This window comes from Phocoena sinus, chromosome 7, assembly GCF_008692025.1.
Source record: "Phocoena sinus isolate mPhoSin1 chromosome 7, mPhoSin1.pri, whole genome shotgun sequence".
NCBI classification, from domain to species: domain Eukaryota; kingdom Metazoa; phylum Chordata; class Mammalia; order Artiodactyla; family Phocoenidae; genus Phocoena; species Phocoena sinus.
Window position 1 is genome coordinate 70,540,204 of NC_045769.1, and position 19,150 is coordinate 70,559,353.

The following is a 19,150-nucleotide window of genomic DNA, read 5'->3' on the forward strand; positions in this document are numbered from 1 at the left end:
AAGCACAAGCTTCAAGACTCAGTCCCCAGAGATGGTCAGTCCCTAGATTAAGTAGTTCTTGGGTGGGGCTGAGGAGTCTGTATTTTCCAAATCTCTGAATTGATTTTGTGGCAAGTAGACAAGAGACTTCACTTTGGGGTTGGAGGTGGGTGGGTAGGCGGGAACCACTAACTGAAAATTTCTCTTTCTATGCTGTGTTATGCTCTTTCACTTACCAAACTTGGTTATTGATTCACTTTGTTTCCTTGGAATTTATGGATTCCATTTAACCCCCTTCTCCCCTCCACATTCACTCTTAGAAGCCCTCAACATTTCTACTAAATAATAATACAAAGATGTGTTCTTCCTACTTGGCTCTTCAGCCAGGAGGATCAGCCAGCCCTTATTTTTCACATAAGTGGAGTTCATCTCAGGTAAAAAAAAAAAAAAAAGAATAATACATACCTTGCAGAAAGATAACCACTGATCACATTATCAGGGAATTAAATGATGAGGAGTATAATGCACATTCTTTGATGTTTGGCCTTGAGACTCTTCCTGCCAACTCTATTTGCCACACTGTACACTCCTGGGCTTCCATTGTACAAATTCTCCTAGGATATGACCTTCAAGATGGCCTGGTTATTCCTTTCCCCAGTATAGGAGCTATTCTGAATGACTAGTGATGTGTAGCCTTGAGGTGTCAACTCAGCCACCTTCAGCAGGCACTACAACATACAGAGAGTCAGCTCTTTCTTTCTCTACATGCAACAAAACCTTTATTAACACTTTGAACATGTTCAGCTATTACCGAAGCTGGTAATTTCTAAGTGTAAATTGGGGTAGAACAAGGAGTAATGCCATCATTTGGGCATTGTGAATGAAAGACTGAAGAATTGACAGCCACCCCTCCGACAGAGGAGCAGGTGCAAGGGCAATGTTTTCTGGAAGTTGCAGTCAGATAGAGTGGGGCTGTCTTCCATCTGCTTGCCTGTAGAGATGAGCTCTGCTGGCCAGTGGGGATGCCTTCTTTATTCTGGATTTTAGCTTTCACTTATATCCTCCACGAAATCACTGGGTTCCTCTTCCAGGGTGATGGTCCTGCAGGTCAGGGTCTTCACGGACATTTGCACTTTGACCTGTTAGCGAATGTGAAAATACTGTGAGTCAACCATCAGGTGGAGTCACCTCAGTGCCAACACACTCACTGGACAGCCTCTCTGAAAGAGTTTTCACTGATTTGGTGTTTTTGTTTTTGTTTTGTTTTTTAATTGAAGTATAATTGATTTACAGTGTTTCAGGTGTACAACACCTGTTTTTTTTTATATATATTATATATACTCTTTTTCAGATTCTTTTCCACTATAGGTTATTACAAGATATTGAACATAGTTCCCTGTTCTATACAGTAGGTCCTTATTATTTATCTATTTTATATATAGTAGTGTGTATCTGTTAATCCCCAATTCCCAATTTATGCCTCCCCTGCATTTCCCCTTTGGTAATCATAAGTTTGTTTTTGTTTTCTTTTTTTTTTTTTTTCTTTTTGACTACACCACGCAGCTTGTGGAATCTCAGTTCCCCGACCAGGGATTGAACCTGGGCCATGGCAGTGAAAGGCCGGAATCCTAACCACTAGGTCACTAGGGAACTCCCATAAGTTTGTTTTCTATGTCTGTGAGTCTATTTCTATTTTGTAAATAAGTTCATTTGTATCATTTTTAAAGATTCCTCAAATAAGTGATATCATATCATTATTTGTCTTTCTCTGTCTGACTTACTTCACTTAGTAGGATAATCTCCAGGTCCATCCATGTTGCTGCAAGTGGCATTATTTAATTCTCTTTTATGGCTGAGTAATATTCCATTGTGTATATATACCAAATCTTTTTTATCCATTCATCTGCTGATTGACATTTAGGTTGCTTCCATGTCTTGGCTATTGTAAATGATGCTGCTGTGAACACTGGGGTGCATGTGTCTTTTCAAATTAGGGTTTTCATCTTTTCCAGATATACACCCAGGAGTGGGATTGCTGAATCATATGGTTACTGAATTTTTATTTTTTAAGGAACCTGCTATTTTGTTCTTTCTCAGCCACCAAAGCTAGTCCAGCAGTCCATCCTTTCACCGCCATCCTTTCCCTTAGGCAATGTCTTGCCTCTTCACCTTTGGTTTTCTGCTTCCTCCAATTCCTTAGGCAGGTTGCCTCTGGCCTGATTCCCAAAAAATAACTCTACAGAACAATTCATAAGGGTCCTATGAACTGTTATACAAAATTTAAAGTACTCTGCTTGGTGTTCATAGCCCTTTATAGCTTGACCCTGTTTTACAATCTCAAAATTTATTTCTTATTCAGCCTTAGTTTCAGTTTATCTCTTCACTGACCCATGGTTTACAAGATTAAAATTCCTCCTAAACCCCTCCTTTGAGGGGTCAGTTGCTTCTTCCATTTTGCTGTCACTTTCTATGTGTTTCCATGGGAGAATGATCACATTGTGTTGTGATAATTTGTTTTGTTTTGTTGATTCTTGGTCCATGTGCTCAGCTAGAATGAATTCCTGACAGTTGTGAACCATAATTTAAACATCTTTGTGTCCCAGACACAATGTCTACACCTAATAGACATTCAATAAATACTTACTGACACGTGAATGAATGGAATGATGGATAGGTTGTTACACCTAATTAACTGATAATGCAAACACCTCTGTTAATGCTCGACACATAGTAGGCCTTTGATCAATACTCCTTTTGTTTGACGATGCTCTTTCTCTCTTTTTAACTTTGGCATTTTTAAAGGTACCATTAGTTGAACAGCTCTTCCGCAAAGAGTTCGAACCATTTTTGAAGAAATGGTATCATGTTACTAGATTAAGTGGTGATACCCAATTGAAAATAACATTTCCAGAAGTTGTCAAGTCTCATGATGTTATTATCAGTACAGCTCAAATCCTTGAAAACTCCCTTTTAAACTTAGAAGAAGGCGAAGATGATGGTGTACAGTTGTCAGGTTGGTTGAAATGTTTATTTTTGTAAAAAGAATTAGTTATACTAAAGGTAGTAACAGAGGCTGTATTAGTTACATAATTTTTAAAATGTTGATTAATTTTGATTTATTATTTTTTGTCAATTTTTAATTGATGTATACTTGATTTACAATGTATTAATTTCTGCTGTACAGCAAAATGATTCATTTCTACATATAATACATTCATTTTTATATTCTTTTCCATTATCATTTATCGTAGGTTATTGAATATAGTTCTCTGTGCTGTACAGTAGGATCTTGTTTATCCATTCTAGGTATAAAAGCTTACATCTGCTAACCCTAACCTCCCACTCGATAATTTTGATTTAGATTGTCTTCCATTGCTTAAGTTTTCATTCAAACCCTTCTTCCTTAGGGAAGCAAACAAAAAGTTGGGTAAGTTTTTAATTAGATCACTTTATTCTGCATAAGAATATCATTGTTAAATCAAACACTTACTGGACTCTTCATTCACTCCGTATTTTTAATTACTGACAAGTTCTTTTTACATATTAGTGGATCCTGTAAGATATGCCTTCTTCTCCATAGAATAAATACAATCCTTTCTATTTTGTGGGGGATGGGAAGAAAAGGTTGGAGAGAGGTAAGGAAAGAAGTATATATAATCATAATAATTAAATGCAATGATAAAACAAGGTAAAATTATTCCTTTTTAAATCATGTTTTTCATTTGATAGAATGAAAATAAAATTCACCAACTTAAAATTAAATATTTTTTAAAGAACAAAAATGTAATCCTGAGAGTTTTGAGGAATAAGCCAGGGTTTGAAGTCCATCCCGTAACAATTTTTAGATCTATAAATTTTCCAAAACTCATCTATTAAGTGGGGATAGTGTCTAACAGGGATAGTTTCATGATTAATATACACAAACATCTGTATATACAGTTGGCTAGGATAGTTACATTTCCCCTTAAAAGGTGAAAGGTGCTTGGCTGCTCAGTTTCCTAGCTTAAAGGTACTTTTACACTGTACCTTGCCAAGATGGACAAATGAACCATTTGAATTTTCTTTTAAGACTTTTCTCTCATCATTATTGATGAATGCCATCACACCAACAAAGAAGAAGTCTATAATAACATCATGAGGCGTTATTTGAACCAGAAGTTGAAAAACAACAGACTAGAGAAAGAAGACAAACCAGTGATTCCCTTACCTCAGATACTGGGACTGACAGCATCACCAGGTGTTGGAGGGGCCAGAAAGCAAGCCAAAGCTGAAGAACACATTTTAAAAGTAAGTAAATCATTAACTTTATGCATAACCAAGAAAACCAAAGTTAAAGGAAATGCCAGTGCTTCTTGGGTAAGATTAAGTCCAAGTGCCATGGCGTGCATGAAAGATGGTATTCCATGATCATCACTTAAGTGAAATCTATACACTTCAAAGTAAAGGCACTCAATCTTCTACAAAACAGTAAGTGCCTTAATAAACAACTATGACACAGAACAATATCACAAAAATTGTGGAAAGCAAACGTACTTAGTGAAAAATTGGGACAAATGAAATACCTTCTTTTAAATATCTACCCCTATTGTTAAACTTAATGATCTACTTGATATAGAAATATGCATAAACTATGAAAGTTTCTAATTTTTATACACATTCCATGAGTTTCTAAATTGTATATTTTCTTCTGTGCCTTTTTTTGTTCTGTGTGATACTCGGATTCTGGGCAATTCAAATTAAATAGGAAAATGGAGATATGAGAACCTTTAATTAAAGGTGTATTTCTTGTCAGCTGCCCCCAAATGGTAACAACACATAAAGTACTATTGTTGATCTCAAGCATTGAATGAATTCAGAGTAACTCACAAAGTATGTTGGCACCAAGGCGTTGCATTTGTATGTTAAGTCCCTTTAAGTTGAAGTCAGTAAAAATCATAGAGTAGACAAGAGCACAATTATTGGTTCCAACATATAATTTATTACTGGCAGTAAGGACTAACTCCAATCCACATCCAGGCACATGGGCTCTGGCTGCTCCTGTCTTTGCACTGCCCGCTTTTATATGTAGAGGAAAGTGGTAATATGATCCATGGATGTCAAGATGACCCTTAAAATGCCTCAGGTAATATGGTTAGCTCATAACCATTCTCTTCCCGTCTCTGCAATTTTCTGTACTCCCTCCATGTCAATTTTTCCAGCTGGAAAATGGAATGTAAGGAATGAAAATAAATACTTTTTTTTCTGGAAATTTTCACCAACTTGATTTAGAAGTTCTTTTTTTAATCTATCAGAATAAATGTTTTTGGTTAGTCAGATCCACAGTAAAGCAATACTAAAATGCTATGTTTAGCAAATCATGCTACTTACTTCTTACATGAGAAAGAATTCTACATTGAATCAATTGAAAGGGAAAAGTATTTGAATATTGAAAAATGTCTCTTTTTCAGATATGTGCCAATCTTGATGCATTTACCATTAAAACCGTGAAAGAAAATACTGATCAACTTAAAGACCAAATAAAGGAGCCATGTAAAAAGTTCGTAATCGCAGATGACACCAAAGAAGTATGTGCTTAAATTTTTATATTCATTTGATGGATGATATGGTTCACAACTGAACGATGCAAAGGTTATTTATACTGACCATCTGAAGAATGTTATTTTAAATTTTTAGCAAAAAAGTTACAGTGTTATTCCTTTTTTATTGATATTGGGCAACAAAGCACTGCTGTGAAGTCTCTCTTCAATTCTTCGTTCAGTTTTCTAGTTTGTATGAAGAGTAGCTCAGTAGTTGGTTGACTGCATATGAGCCACGATGGGGTGGGGGTGGCGGAGGGGATGAGGAGGGTTGTAAGGCTAAACTAGAGGGATCACCATAGTTTCTTTTATTCTTTTTACTTTCTTGATGAATTCCAGAATTGATTTCCTGACATTGAAGAGAGGCAACAGATTACGGTTGGCAATGATAATGGGAATCCTACCTACCTGACACATTTACTTTCTTATGAAAATACTTACAGTAAAGCAGTGAAATATTTAATTTAATGGTATTTTTGTGATGAACACCTTCACTGATTATAAAAACCAACTGAGAGTCAGTTTGAACATTATAACCAGTACATTATGTCAGTACTTTCTTTTGTAAAATATAAAAAGCATCATAAATTTTAGCTGTGTGTACTTGATAATAAGTGTAATCTTTGCAAATCTACCTCATAAGGATGTTGAATTATGAAATATGCATAACAGATAACATTGTGTTTGAAATGTAGGAACTGAACTAACGTTAGCAACCAATTGCCATAGGTCATTCTCTTTTGGAAATTCTGAAAAACAGCACTATCTATTCCAGCTGAAGTAGCACATTTGAATGTACTTTATTTTTCTTCACTTTTTGTTACTTATTCAGTTTTATGTGATAAGTTTAAATGCATGTTTCTAATCATAATCATTAAAAAAAAATCCACAACATCTGTGGCCATCCATTTACAATGCTTGGTGTCAGTTTATTTATCTCTTGTAAAAATAAAATACAGTGTGCGTGTGTGAAAAAAAAAGTGATGTAAAAAAAACCTAATATAGCCTCATATGTCAATTATATCTCAATAAAAGAGCAAAGTAATAGTTATTAATCTGTTCTCCTATATAATTTATCTCTTGTATATAATTTTTTCATTTTGAGAATGTTATAAATGTTTGATTCTTGTACGTAGGACTTACCTGAGTTTTAAATCTCACAGCATTTTACCTTTTAATTGGTATGTTTATCTCATTTATATGTATGTGATAATGAATATATTTGACCTTCAGTCTAAAAAAAAAATCCACAACATCCTCCGAGTATATTTTATTTTATTTATTTATTTTTTAATTAATTAATTAATTTATTTATTTTGGCTGTGCCAGCTCCCAGTGGTGGCACGCAGACTTCTTGGTTGCGGCATGCGGACTTCCTAGTTGCAGCATGCGGACTCTTAGTTGCGACATGCATGAGGGATGCATGTGGGATCTAGTTCCCCGACCAGGGATCAGACCCGGGGCCCCTGCATTGGGAGTGCAGAGTCTTACCTACTGGACCACCAGGGAAGTCCCCTCAGGGTATATTTTAAAAGAATTTGCCATCTTACCTTTTAACTTAATTAACTTTGGTTATACTTTTTATTGAAGCATAACACACGTACAGAAAAGTTCAAACTCGTAAGTGTACAGATTGCTGTATTTTCATAAACTGAACACACCTGTATAACCAAAATCCAGATCAAGGGACTTCCCTGGTGGTCCAGTAGTTAAGACTCTGCCCTTCCAATGCAGGGGGGCTCCGGTTCGATTCCTGGAGAACTAAGATCCCACATGCTGCGCAGTGCGGCCAAAAAAAGAAAAATCCAGATCAAGAGACAGAACACTGCCACAACCCTCAAAACTTCGCATTCTCCCCTCCAGTCACCCACCCCCCGTGGGATAACTACTATCCTGACTTCTAACACCAAAGATGGCTTTTGACTGCTTTTGAACTTTATATAAATGAAATCCTATAGTCTGTACTCTTCTGTGTCTGGCTTTTTTCAAAACTCTACCTTTTAACTTTTTATTTTGGTAGAATAATACTGAAACCAGTTCTTCAAAAAGGAATGCTTTCTAAATTAAATTACAAGCTTTCTAAATAATTGGGGCATTACTTTAATATATATTTTTTAAATTACTATTAGCATTCAAAGTGTATATCATTCATTAATTTTATTTTTGTAAACTTTTAAATTGGAAATTCCAGCAGGGATACCTGGTATTGGTGTGGTGTGGCTCGAGGCTGGAAGTAGAAGAGAAGCTGATAAAAAAAATCAGTGTACCAAGAAATGATCAGAGTGACTTGTTACTTTGTCTAGACAAAGATTCTGAATCAAATTTGTTATAACATGGGGATTATTTTAACAACGATAATGTTATTCATTCAGCAATATAAACATGTAAGAATAAGTGTATAATTTGTTTTTAGGATCCATTTAAAGATAAACTTCTAGAAATAATGACAAAAATTCAAAGTTTTTGCCAAATTAGTCCAATGTCAGATTTTGGAACTCAACCCTATGAACAATGGCTCATTCAAATGGAAAAACAAGGTAATTTGGGTTTTGACATAACACAATTTATCCCATGTTTATGCCATGATTCCAGATCACATATTCCCAAGCAAACTGAAAGTAAGTGTAATAGGGAATGGAATTTCTGTGTTCTGAGTAGGACAGGGATAAACACGTTCTAATTCCTTATCTAGGGAAAGAGGCACCAATTCATTTTCTCTTTATCTCCAGAGTCTTTCACTTATTGTATATTTAAAATATTAAGATAAATATCAGTGTCTCTGTTTCCAAATGCAAACGCAAACGATATGTTTTTCATGCCATTCCTCTGAGTCAGCATGAGTCAAGTATATTTTCCTGCTGATGCAGAATACAAGTAGCAAGTCTAGGAGTCAAAAAACTTGCCCCCTTTTAGTGCTCATGGCACGTTTTGAGCCTTAATTTGCTCATTTCAAAAACATGGTGAAGCCTATTTTCGAGTCAGTATCATAAACGTATTCAAGTCCACAGCACAGTTGAGGGGGTGTTCTATCATTGTTTCACTCCACATAACATATTTTTCATAGCTGCAAGAGAAGGAAATCGCAAAGACCGTGTTTGTGCAGAACATCTGAGGAAGTACAATGAGGCCCTACAAATTAATGATACAATCCGAATGATTGATGCATATAATCACCTTGAAACTTTCTACAACGATGAGAAAGAAAAGAAGTTTGCAGTCCTAGGAGATGACAGTGATGAGAGTGATGATGGTGGTGAAGATAATGGAGATGCGGGTGATGAAAAGAAACCTTTGAAGCTGGACGAGACAGATGGATTTCTCATGAGTTTATTTTGGGGTAAGAATCAGTGTAACATTTTTGCATGGTCTTATGCATTTACCTCTTTGGCATGAACACACTGCTTCTCAAGAGCTCTCCAAAAGTCCCTCTTAAAATAATCTTTCATTGTGAAAGAAGAAATCCCCCTCATATTGGGGCTATTTCTGATTGATGGGATTAAGTAGCCATGAGCTGTATGATCATAATTAATCATTTGGTCATCTGGTTTTATTGTCAAGATGACTGCAATAAATTTATATTAAAGACTAGCCTAATTATTAGATATGGCACAAGACTAACTGTAGTTGAACATCTTAGTACTTCATTATAAAAAATCTTCCAGTTAGTTATTCACATATTTTACTAATTTAAACTAATTATTTCTTGCAAATCAAAACTGTAATGAGGTATCACCTCACACAGTCAGAATGGCCATCATTAAAAAGTCTACAAATAGTAAATGCTGGAGAGGGTGTGGAGAAAAGAGAGTCCTCCTACACTGCTGGTGGAAATGTAAATTGGTGCAGCCACTATGGAGAACAGTATGGAAGCTCCTCAAAAATCTAAAAATAGAGTTACTATATGATCCATCAATCCCACTCCTGGGCATATATCCAGAGAAACCTCTAATTCTGAAAGATGCAAACACCGCAATCATAGCAGCACTATTTATAATAGCCAAGACATGGAAGAAACCTAAAAGTCCATCAATAGATGAATGGATACAGAAGATGTGGTATAGATAGATAGATAGATAGATAGATATAGATATATATAGATAATGGAATACTACTCAGCCATAAAAAAGAATGAAAAAAATGCCATTTGCAGCAGCATGGATGGACCTAGAGATTATCATACTAAGTGAAGTAAGTCAGACAGAAAGACAAATAATTATATGATACCACTTATATGTGGAATCTCAAATATGATACAAAGGAACTTATTTATAAAACAGAAACAGACTCACAGACATAGAAAACAAACTTATGGTTACCAAAGGGGAAAGGTAGTGGGAGAGGGATAAATTGGGAGTTTGGGATGAGCAGATACAAACTACTATTTATAAAATAGATGAGTAACAAGGTCCTACAGTGTAGCACAGGGAACTATATTCAATATCTTGTAATATCGTATTCAATATCTTGTAATAAACCATAATGGAAAAGAATCTGAAAAAGAATATATATAATACTTACGTATATATAACTGAATCACTTTACTGTACACCCGAAACTAACACAACATTGTAAATCAAGTATACTTCAATAAAAAAGAAAATAAATAAACTAATTATTTCTTAAAGAAAATAAGAAAATGTTGAAAAAGCTGGCTGTAAACCCAGAACATGAAAATGAAAAGCTGACCAAATTGAGAAACACCATAATGGAACAATATACAAGGGCCGAGGAATCAGCACGAGGAATAATTTTCACAAAAACACGACAAAGTGCATATGCCCTTTCCCAGTGGATTACTGAAAATGAAAAATTTGCAGAAGTAGGAGTCAAAGCCCACCATCTGATTGGAGCTGGACACAGCAGTGAGTTCAAGCCCATGACACAGGTGAAAACATCCTTTTGGATTTTTTTTTCCTTATGCCGTTATTTCCCTTCCCAGTTTAGTTGTGGTCTTTTGTTCATCAATCTTCCCACCAACCCACCAATACTTTAATGGAATGAAACACTTGTTCTTGAAAGAAAATTGTTTAATAGCAATCAATCTGTGGTATTTGATAGGCTAACCATTGTTCTAGGAATCATTTTTTCCACATTCTTGGAGGAACTTTCTAGATTGAGTTTCCTTTGCAAAAAATGATTGACATTTAAACTTAGTAACAAAATGGGAAAACAATTGTTGCAATATAATATCAAGTGGAAAAATCAAATTCCCACAAAAATGTGTGCATTATAATTAGAATTATGTAAAATATGTTTGCATAGAATGAGATCTTTAAGGGAACTTGGAAAAATTAAGACATTTGATGTGTTAGAGATTTGGGACTATGAGAGATTTTCTTTTCCTTTTTAAGATTTGTTTTGTTTTCAATTCATTATACTACTTTTGTGCACAGTATTAAAAAAAACACTTGGGAGAGAAAAAAGACAGTCATAGAGATTATAAGCATGGGTGAAACCAGGATAGCTTGTTAGAGTAAAATGTTCTGAAGTCATATTGGTCCTCAGTCTTACTGGACAAGGGGACACTTCAGTTCTGTTATGCTCATCATCATTTGGTCCACTGGAGCAAACTAAATCTGTTTTCATGTTTGCTGAAAAAGAGTCTTTCTTGAAATAACTCTCAGTATACTCTCTACATGTACTCATGTTAAAGTTGCCTCTAAAGTTTATGCCAGAGAATGCACTGTTTTCTTTCAAAGAACAAACCCCTCGTTGGGTAAGGAGTTTACATCCTTTTTTATGATGAGAGCTGGTTTACTTAATATGTTTCCCTTTTTGCCCTAGCTTCCAGGAAACTCACAGGCAAAACTGAAGTTCATTTTCTCAGCCTATGTGTTAATCCTTGCAAGTAATACACCTGTACTCTTTCACTTTTGGTCCTGTTTTTAAGTTTTTATTCTATTAGCTTTAGTGTTAAGACTTTGATTTTATGTGGCCTCAGCTCCTCTTTGAAAAGAGATGGGGTACAAATGGAAGGTATACATTCAAAGCTAGTTTTTTCTCCTTATCCATTTCAGACTTGGCGGCTGCATGCCAAAATTTAGAACATGCCCCCTTCCTCACTCCCCACATCCTCACCTGTAAACTGAGCTGGACTTATTGGAAGAGGAGTTAGGCATCTATGTGATATGATTTGAGGGTCTGACACTGTGTCTGAAATTTTCCTTTTTAAAGTTACTCCTGTGAATGAAGGCAAAAACATCTGCTAAAATCCAAAAACATGTAAGTTTTTATCAGTGGATATGAGTGCAAGAAGGAGAAATTTTCAGAGAAGACTGGAGAGTGATCTTTCTGCAGGATTCTCCAGCAGTTAGGAGTCAAATAAAGACACCTGACATGCTGCCTCTGAAAAGAAAGGGATGGGAATAGGAGAACATACGTTTGTCTGACAGGTGTATTTTTGTTTAATGTTTGGGGGCAAAAGATAGGGTGAATGTGCACCAAAGGCCACTGGACCAACAGCTTTGATAAGAATGGTTATGAAAATAAAACTCTACTGGCCACGTCGAGCTAGAATTATGCTCAATCATTCCTCCTATGCAAGGGCCAGAGTGTATATTTGATTTCTTTACCTACATTAACTTTCAAAATTCAGATTTTTTCACAAATATAGCTGTTTTAATTATGTTTTTAATAACATCTTTCATTTTTATTTATATCCTTTTGAACAGATAATATATTTACCTCTTTCAAAATTAATAAGGTATAATATTTACCTCTTTCAAAATTAATAAGGTACAGGATGTACCACTGTCCTCCAGTCTCCCAGCTCCCCTCACTGGAGGCAGCCAATGTTTTCAGTTTCTTCCACGAATGTTTCTTTCTTTCTTTCTTTCTTTTTTTGCTTGAATGTCTCTTAAAATGACCAAATGCAGTATACCATGTGTATTTTCTCTGTGACTCAAAATTCAACTATATCTTTAAAATTGTCACTGCATCTTATCCTCTGTTAAAGAGTCTGAAATTAATGTATCAATAGTAAAAAGCAAAGCCTATTTTAGTTTCTCATTGCTGTATCCTCTTCTCAACTGAAAGCATCTCCTTTCTTTCTCCCAAGTCACCCATCAATTTGTTTCCTTGGCATAAATGATGGCCTTCCCACCTCCAGACTGGAGGATGGAAATATTTTTGTCATTGTATAGTAATCCCAGATTGGATATCAAATGTTGTCTCACCATCATGTCTTTGTTCAATGCCAAAAACAGATGGCAGCAAATCCGTGTATGATTTAATCCTTTAATTTACACTGACCAGTTGCAATTTAATATTTCTTTTCCTAATTAGAAGATTTTAATGTGTTTAGTGTTACAACATTTAATTTACTAAAATGTTTCTTCAGAATGAACAAAAAGAAGTCATTAGTAAATTTCGCACGGGAAAAATAAATCTGCTTATCGCTACCACAGTGGCAGAAGAAGGTCTGGATATTAAAGAATGTAATATCGTTATCCGTTATGGTCTCGTCACTAACGAAATAGCCATGGTTCAGGTAAATTCAAATACCTCGATTATGTGAATTTTTGATTTTGTGTTCTTGTTTTGTTTTCTTTTAGTAAAACAGCACACATAGTTTTAAAAATATATGTTTTCCTACGAAAATAGAAATCAACCAGATAACCAGACAGCCACCAAATTAAGAAATACTTGGATTTCAGGGGTCCATGTGTTATTCAGTGCCTCACTACTCAGAATGCATTTTTCACGAGGATGATATTAGAGTTGATAGTGAGGTTCCTGGGCAAGGCCATAACATTTTCTTTTACTGAAAATGTACCTAAATATTATCACTTTATACAGAAGACTATAGAAATGTATCACCATGTTGAACACGTTTTCATGGAAATACGTGCTCAACATTGAAGGTAGGATGCCAGGAACAGAGCAGCATTCTCCACAGCTCTGGTGGCAAGGTCAGAGATGCCCTTCTCCCCATTCATCCCTCCTACGAGGTGGGGGGCAGTGGGACTTCCCCAGCCCAAACCACTGATGATGGTTCACAGGGTTTGAGAGGGGTGCCCCGGGGAACAGAAAGGCAGGACAGGACAGTCTTGTGTTATTGAGGCTTTTGAGGGCTGGTGTGGGGACTTAACCACCCTCATTCTAGAACATTTTTTCTGCATTAAGGTGCATTTTGAGTTTGAAATAGCCGACTAATAAAGAATGAAAAATAATTAACTTTACAGAGAATAGAGGGATCATTGGAGGACTGGGAGACTGAGCAGTGAATATCATTCCAGGACAAAAATGGGAGCATTCACAGCAAGGCATAGTCCTTCATTGACTTGATTTCTTTCTGTTCTCAGAGTCGTGGTCGAGCCAGAGCTGACGAGAGCACCTACGTCCTGGTTGCCCAAAGAGGCTCAGGAGTTATTGAACGTGAGACAGTTAATGATTTCCGAGAGCAAATGATGTATAAAGCTATAGACCGTGTTCAAAATATGAAACCAGAGGAGTATGCTCATAAGGTATTGTTTTGGGCCAGCTCTGAATTTTTGTTTTCCCTTGAAAATGGCTGCCTGTGGTTACCATTGATATCTCTGTGGCTAAGTCTCCAGACAGAAATTGTGCTGAATTATAAATTCCAGTTTGTTGAGCTGTGCTGAGTCCAGATTCACATACAGAGAATCAAGATCCATGGTGGGCAGAAATTGTCAGGGAGCCGTTCTATAAACTTTGATAATATAAATTTAGGTTGTCCCTAATCCAGAAAGACTAGTGCAACTCACTCGTTCAACCCCACCTGGTCATTTTGGTCGGGTCTAATCGGTACAGGCACAATTTTTTCATTCCAGAAATATCTGTGAAGTGCCTACTGTGTGTCAGGCAACATTGTAGAAACAGAACATAGCGGCAAGCAACGCAGATAGACCCCTGCTGCATGAAACTTATATTCGAGTACGTACATGGTGAGATTTGAGGAGGGGAAACAATAAACAGAAATAAGGCAGCTTATACATCGAATGGAAAGAAGAGCTGGAGAATTGTAACAGGACAATGTGAAACAAGCTTCTAGATGAGCACTTTAGGTTTGGTGTCTGGGAAAGGCTTCTTAGAGGGAGAGACATTGAGGCTAGCCCTGAATGGTAAGAAAATACATCATATATCATCTAGCTGCATCTCAGTTTACTAACATGGAGTCATTTGAGTTGTGAGAGGAATGCAGTGAAGGAAGAATGTAGTTCTACAATATTTCAGGAAATCCCCCATACCACTGAATTAAAGACTGTAACTACTATAATAGCAAACAATCCATTTAGAAGAAAATTCACACCCTTGCATATGGGTGTGAATGTTAGTTTCTTAACATTGGAATTGGCTCTACCCTAAATAGAGTTTCACAAAAGGGATGCTTTCAAATTGGTGTGCATTGCTATAACCAACTCCAAGGTTTCCTGGCCAGGTTTCTACATGAATTTATATTTTAAAACCCCTTTAAATATAAGGCAAACCAAACATTTTGTGGCGTCAGATCAAACATTTGTGGCCATATAATACCCCTGGAAAGTTATTGTTTTACATTTAAAGTCCTAAATAAATCAGTCAAGTGGGATGTTTTCAAAGGTTGATATTTCAAGACCTGTTGTTCTGTATAAACTCTAGAATCATCTCTGGAGTTTATGAGTCACATTTTTCCAGATAATCTCTAGAAAAAGACCCAGTCCCTTTGGGGGCCCCGGAATGGACTATATTTTTAGGTCTCCTTTGGCTAAGAGACCTACTCTCCTGAAACTACTCCAGGTAGACAACCCCAGAGAAGGGATGGCAATGACGTGGGGTATATGCCACGACTACTCTATACAAAGCCCCCAGCACCCATTGCCACCAGGTCAAAGCACTCCTTTCTTCTGATTTAAGAACTTCATCAACACAACTTTCAGGCAACCACTAATCAATGGTGAGAGTTGACACATAAGGGGAGGTTTATTTTCCATGTCCTATACTGAGTTTATACATAACCGAAAGCTTCTTCAATCAAATCAGACTTCTGGGAGCAAGTTGAAGGTGTTAAACATGTTCCCTGGCCTTCACCCAACAACATTTGCCACATTTTTACATTTTATTTGGGCTTTGATCATAGCTGTGCCTCCCATATATTTGTTATGATTTATTTTCTCTTTTTGCCCCTCTAATTGTTTCATATTCTTTACTAGTTTAGAGCTACTCTTTTGGTTTCTGGTGTCCTGATTACATTTCCAAACACTGACCTCGGTTTTGCTGCCTTTTTTTCTGTCAAGCTCATAGGTGTTTCTTAATTGCCCACATGTATCTGTTCCTGTATGCCAAATCATCTTTGCACCAGCTCCCTGACCTGTAAATAGCTTGCAAGAACAACCTAATTAAACTTTTAAAGAACAGAATACTTCAATTCATTACATTGTTATAATTTACATGGGAAATAAGTCTTCATACTTGTCTGATTAAACTATGTCATAGCCTGCAGGCTCACTTGCAAGGTTTTGTTCTCTTTTCTGTGCTAAATATGGCTGCCTCAAATCAAGGTCTAAAACACAGAGGCGAGAGCCAAAGAGATGGACCATTCAGCTTTGCTCCTCAGCACTGGTAGTTTACTTTTACTGAAAACTTTCCTTCGATCTTAAGGAAAACAATGGCTTCCTCCACAACTTAATATAAATTTGTCATCTCTGAGAGGTTTAGTTTGGAGGTAAATTATTTAAGAACTAGGTTCTCTATTGTGAAATTGTATAGGTATGAGAAATGGCCAGTCCCTACCTCAGGTTTTATATCTCTCACAACCTATATTTTCTCTGTTCTGAAATATTGATAAGTTTCTCTACTAGCCACAGAATGGGGGATATAAAAATTTAAGGAGTTATTCTCTCATATAAAGAATGTGGGCAGTGGGCAATCTAGACCCATACAATCGCTCCATGACGTCATGAGGAAGCCAAAACTCCTCTCTCTCTCTTCTCTGCCCTTTTATTATTTGGCTTCCATTCTCAAGGTCAAAGCTTTTAGAATTTCAGCTGCTGCATGTTCACTCTAAGAAGGAAGGAAGAGGAAGATGGAAAAGGCAACAGTGCCCATGCCAACTATCTGATACTTAAGGAACTTTCCTGGAAATTTCACTCAACATCTTCTTATGTCTCAAAGACCACTGGCTTGGAAATGTCCTCATTTAGCTGGCATATTTCCACTCAGAATAAAATTATAGTTCTGTTCCTATGAAGAATGGCTGCTGAGTGGGAAACTAGTATTTTCTGTCACAAATGTATAGAGGAGATAAAGATAGCTAAGAGTCTGGAAATTACAACATATGAAGAAAAATGAAAGAAACCGGGGGCTTATCATGGATAAGAAACGACTAAGGGTGATGAAGTAACAGTGTTTAGTTCTTTAAAGAGACTCCATGTGGAAGAAAAATTAGACTTATTTTATGAGACAGAATTAAAACTAACGGAGGTGGGGCTTAGAGGGATTTTTTTTTTTTTAATATTGCCAAAGACTTTTTCACAACAGAACTTTTCTAAAATGGAATGGGCTGTGTTCTGAACACCTGAGGATTCCATATTTCTGTGATTACAGGAGAAGATTCTATACTAAATTCTCTGGGGGCCATCACCTCATTACTTCTATTTCTAGACCAAGTATAGAATTTCATGAGTCAAGTGTACATTTTCATAACTGTCTAAGATCTCTGAATTCCAGGAGACTTACTTCAGTGAAACTATGAAAAAGACCACATTGAATATTCTTTTCTTGATGCAGATTTTGGAATTACAGATGCAAAGTATATTGGAAAAGAAAATGAAAGTCAAGAGAAGTATTGCAAAGCAATTCAAGGACAACCCATCATTCATAAGTTTTCTCTGTAAAAACTGTAGTGTGCTAGCCTGCTCTGGAGAAGATATCCACGTAATTGAAAAGATGCACCATGTTAATATGACACCAGAGTTCAAGTAAGTCCAGGAAGACTTAATTTTAAATTTCTTTATAAGGGATGAAGCAGGTTGTATTGTAAATGTTCTTCCAAAATAGTACAAATGAGATTCATTATTTTTCAGAACTTTCCTTTCTCAGCCCCCAAATTATAAACCCTATTTCGTGTACAGTTTTCAAATATATGCACTGGGGCAGGAAAGGAGAAGTGAAAGCCACTTGCATCCAAGGCACATCAGTTTGTGAATGCTCATATTTGTTCTCAACTTCTTGAACAACTTAAGTCTAGTTAAAGTAATCAGCAGACTTGAAAGAATCTACAAAAGGCCACATACCCCTTGAGAGGTGCCTGCTGATCTGGAAGAAGGGATGAGGTGCTGGCTGGTGCATGCATGTGGACAGGTGGCAAGCCCAGCAATGCGTACCATGTGCTGCATACTGGTCCTGTGTGAATTCTCAGGGGTGATTCTGATTCCTTGATAATTTTAGGAAACTGTACATTGTGAGAGGAAACAAAGCACTGCAAACAAAGTTTGCTGACTATCAAACAAATGGAGAGATAATCTGCAAAGAATGTGGCCAAGTAAGTAAATTGCTGTGGGCTTAATTTTACTTTGGCCAAAAGGAATTCTTAATTGAATGTTCTTTAAAAAAAAAAATTATTTATATATTTATCTTTGGCTGCATTGGGTCTTCGTTGCTGTGCACGGGGTGGGGGGGCTACTCTTCGTTGCAGTGTGCGGGCTTCTCATTGCAGTGGCTTCTCTTGTTGCGGAGCACGGGCTCTAGGCGCGCGGGCTTCAGTAGTTGTGGCTCACGGGCTCAGTAGTTGGCTCACACGGCATGTGGGATCTTCCGAGACCAGGGATCAAACCCGTGTCCCTTGCATTGGTAGGTGGATTCTTAACCACTGTGCCACCAGGGAAGCCCATGAATGTGCATTTAACTTTTCTTCTTGCTCTCTCTCTTTTGTTTTTCAGGCTTGGGGAACGATGATGGTGCACAAAGGCCTAGATTTGCCTTGTCTCAAAATAAAGAATTTTGTAGTCGTTTTCAAAAATAATTTACCAAAGAAACAATACAAAAAGTGGGTAGAATTACCAATAACATTTCCCGATCTTAACTATTCAGATTATTGTTTGTTTAGTGATGAAGATTGACATTTGATTCAAGATTCTTTTAAAATATTATCAACTTGACATTTAACATGATTTTGATGATTGTTTTCATCATACTACAGAACTGATGTGAGAATTAATAAAAATCATTGCTTTACTCTGTGTTGAGCTGTATGCAAGGAGACAATATATTATACTTTCAATTTCTACCTTGTTAGTGGGCAGAGGTAAAGAAAAGCTACCAGTAAAACTCATTTGTGTGGAGCATTATAGTACAGTGGAAAGAATGCTCGGGTATAAATGTGGATCTGAGGTACTAATCTCAGTCCTGTCACTAATTTTCAGAATAAGATTAAGCAAATCCGTTCATCTTTCTGAATTAGTCTCCTTGTTGGTGAAATGGTTATGGTCTTATCTGCCTTTGCTTTTATTAGCTTTCTATTGCTTCATAACAAATTACCACAAATTTAGTGGCTTAAAACAACACCCGTTTATTATTGCACATGTTCTGTAGGCCAGAGGTCAAGGCGGGGTCCTCTGCTCAGTGTCTCAGAAGGCCGAAATCAGGCCGTCAGCCAG

The 19,150-nt window shown here is 36.6% G+C and overlaps 1 protein-coding gene across 1 annotated transcript in view; it reads left to right on the forward strand.

Moving 5' to 3' along the window:
- Nucleotides 1–18,938, forward strand: part of IFIH1 (interferon induced with helicase C domain 1) — a 56,194-nt gene extending 37,256 nt beyond the window's left edge. The window contains exons 6-16 of the mRNA XM_032638055.1: nucleotides 2,782–2,992; nucleotides 4,049–4,266; nucleotides 5,427–5,543; nucleotides 7,969–8,092; nucleotides 8,620–8,892; nucleotides 10,181–10,440; nucleotides 12,895–13,044; nucleotides 13,859–14,020; nucleotides 17,283–17,473; nucleotides 17,943–18,036; nucleotides 18,434–18,938. Coding sequence (XP_032493946.1) covers nucleotides 2,782–2,992; nucleotides 4,049–4,266; nucleotides 5,427–5,543; nucleotides 7,969–8,092; nucleotides 8,620–8,892; nucleotides 10,181–10,440; nucleotides 12,895–13,044; nucleotides 13,859–14,020; nucleotides 17,283–17,473; nucleotides 17,943–18,036; nucleotides 18,434–18,613 — 1,980 coding nt within the window. The 3' untranslated portion in view covers nucleotides 18,614–18,938. The remainder of the gene's footprint in view (nucleotides 1–2,781; nucleotides 2,993–4,048; nucleotides 4,267–5,426; nucleotides 5,544–7,968; nucleotides 8,093–8,619; nucleotides 8,893–10,180; nucleotides 10,441–12,894; nucleotides 13,045–13,858; nucleotides 14,021–17,282; nucleotides 17,474–17,942; nucleotides 18,037–18,433) is intronic.
- Nucleotides 18,939–19,150: the final 212 nt, after the last annotated feature.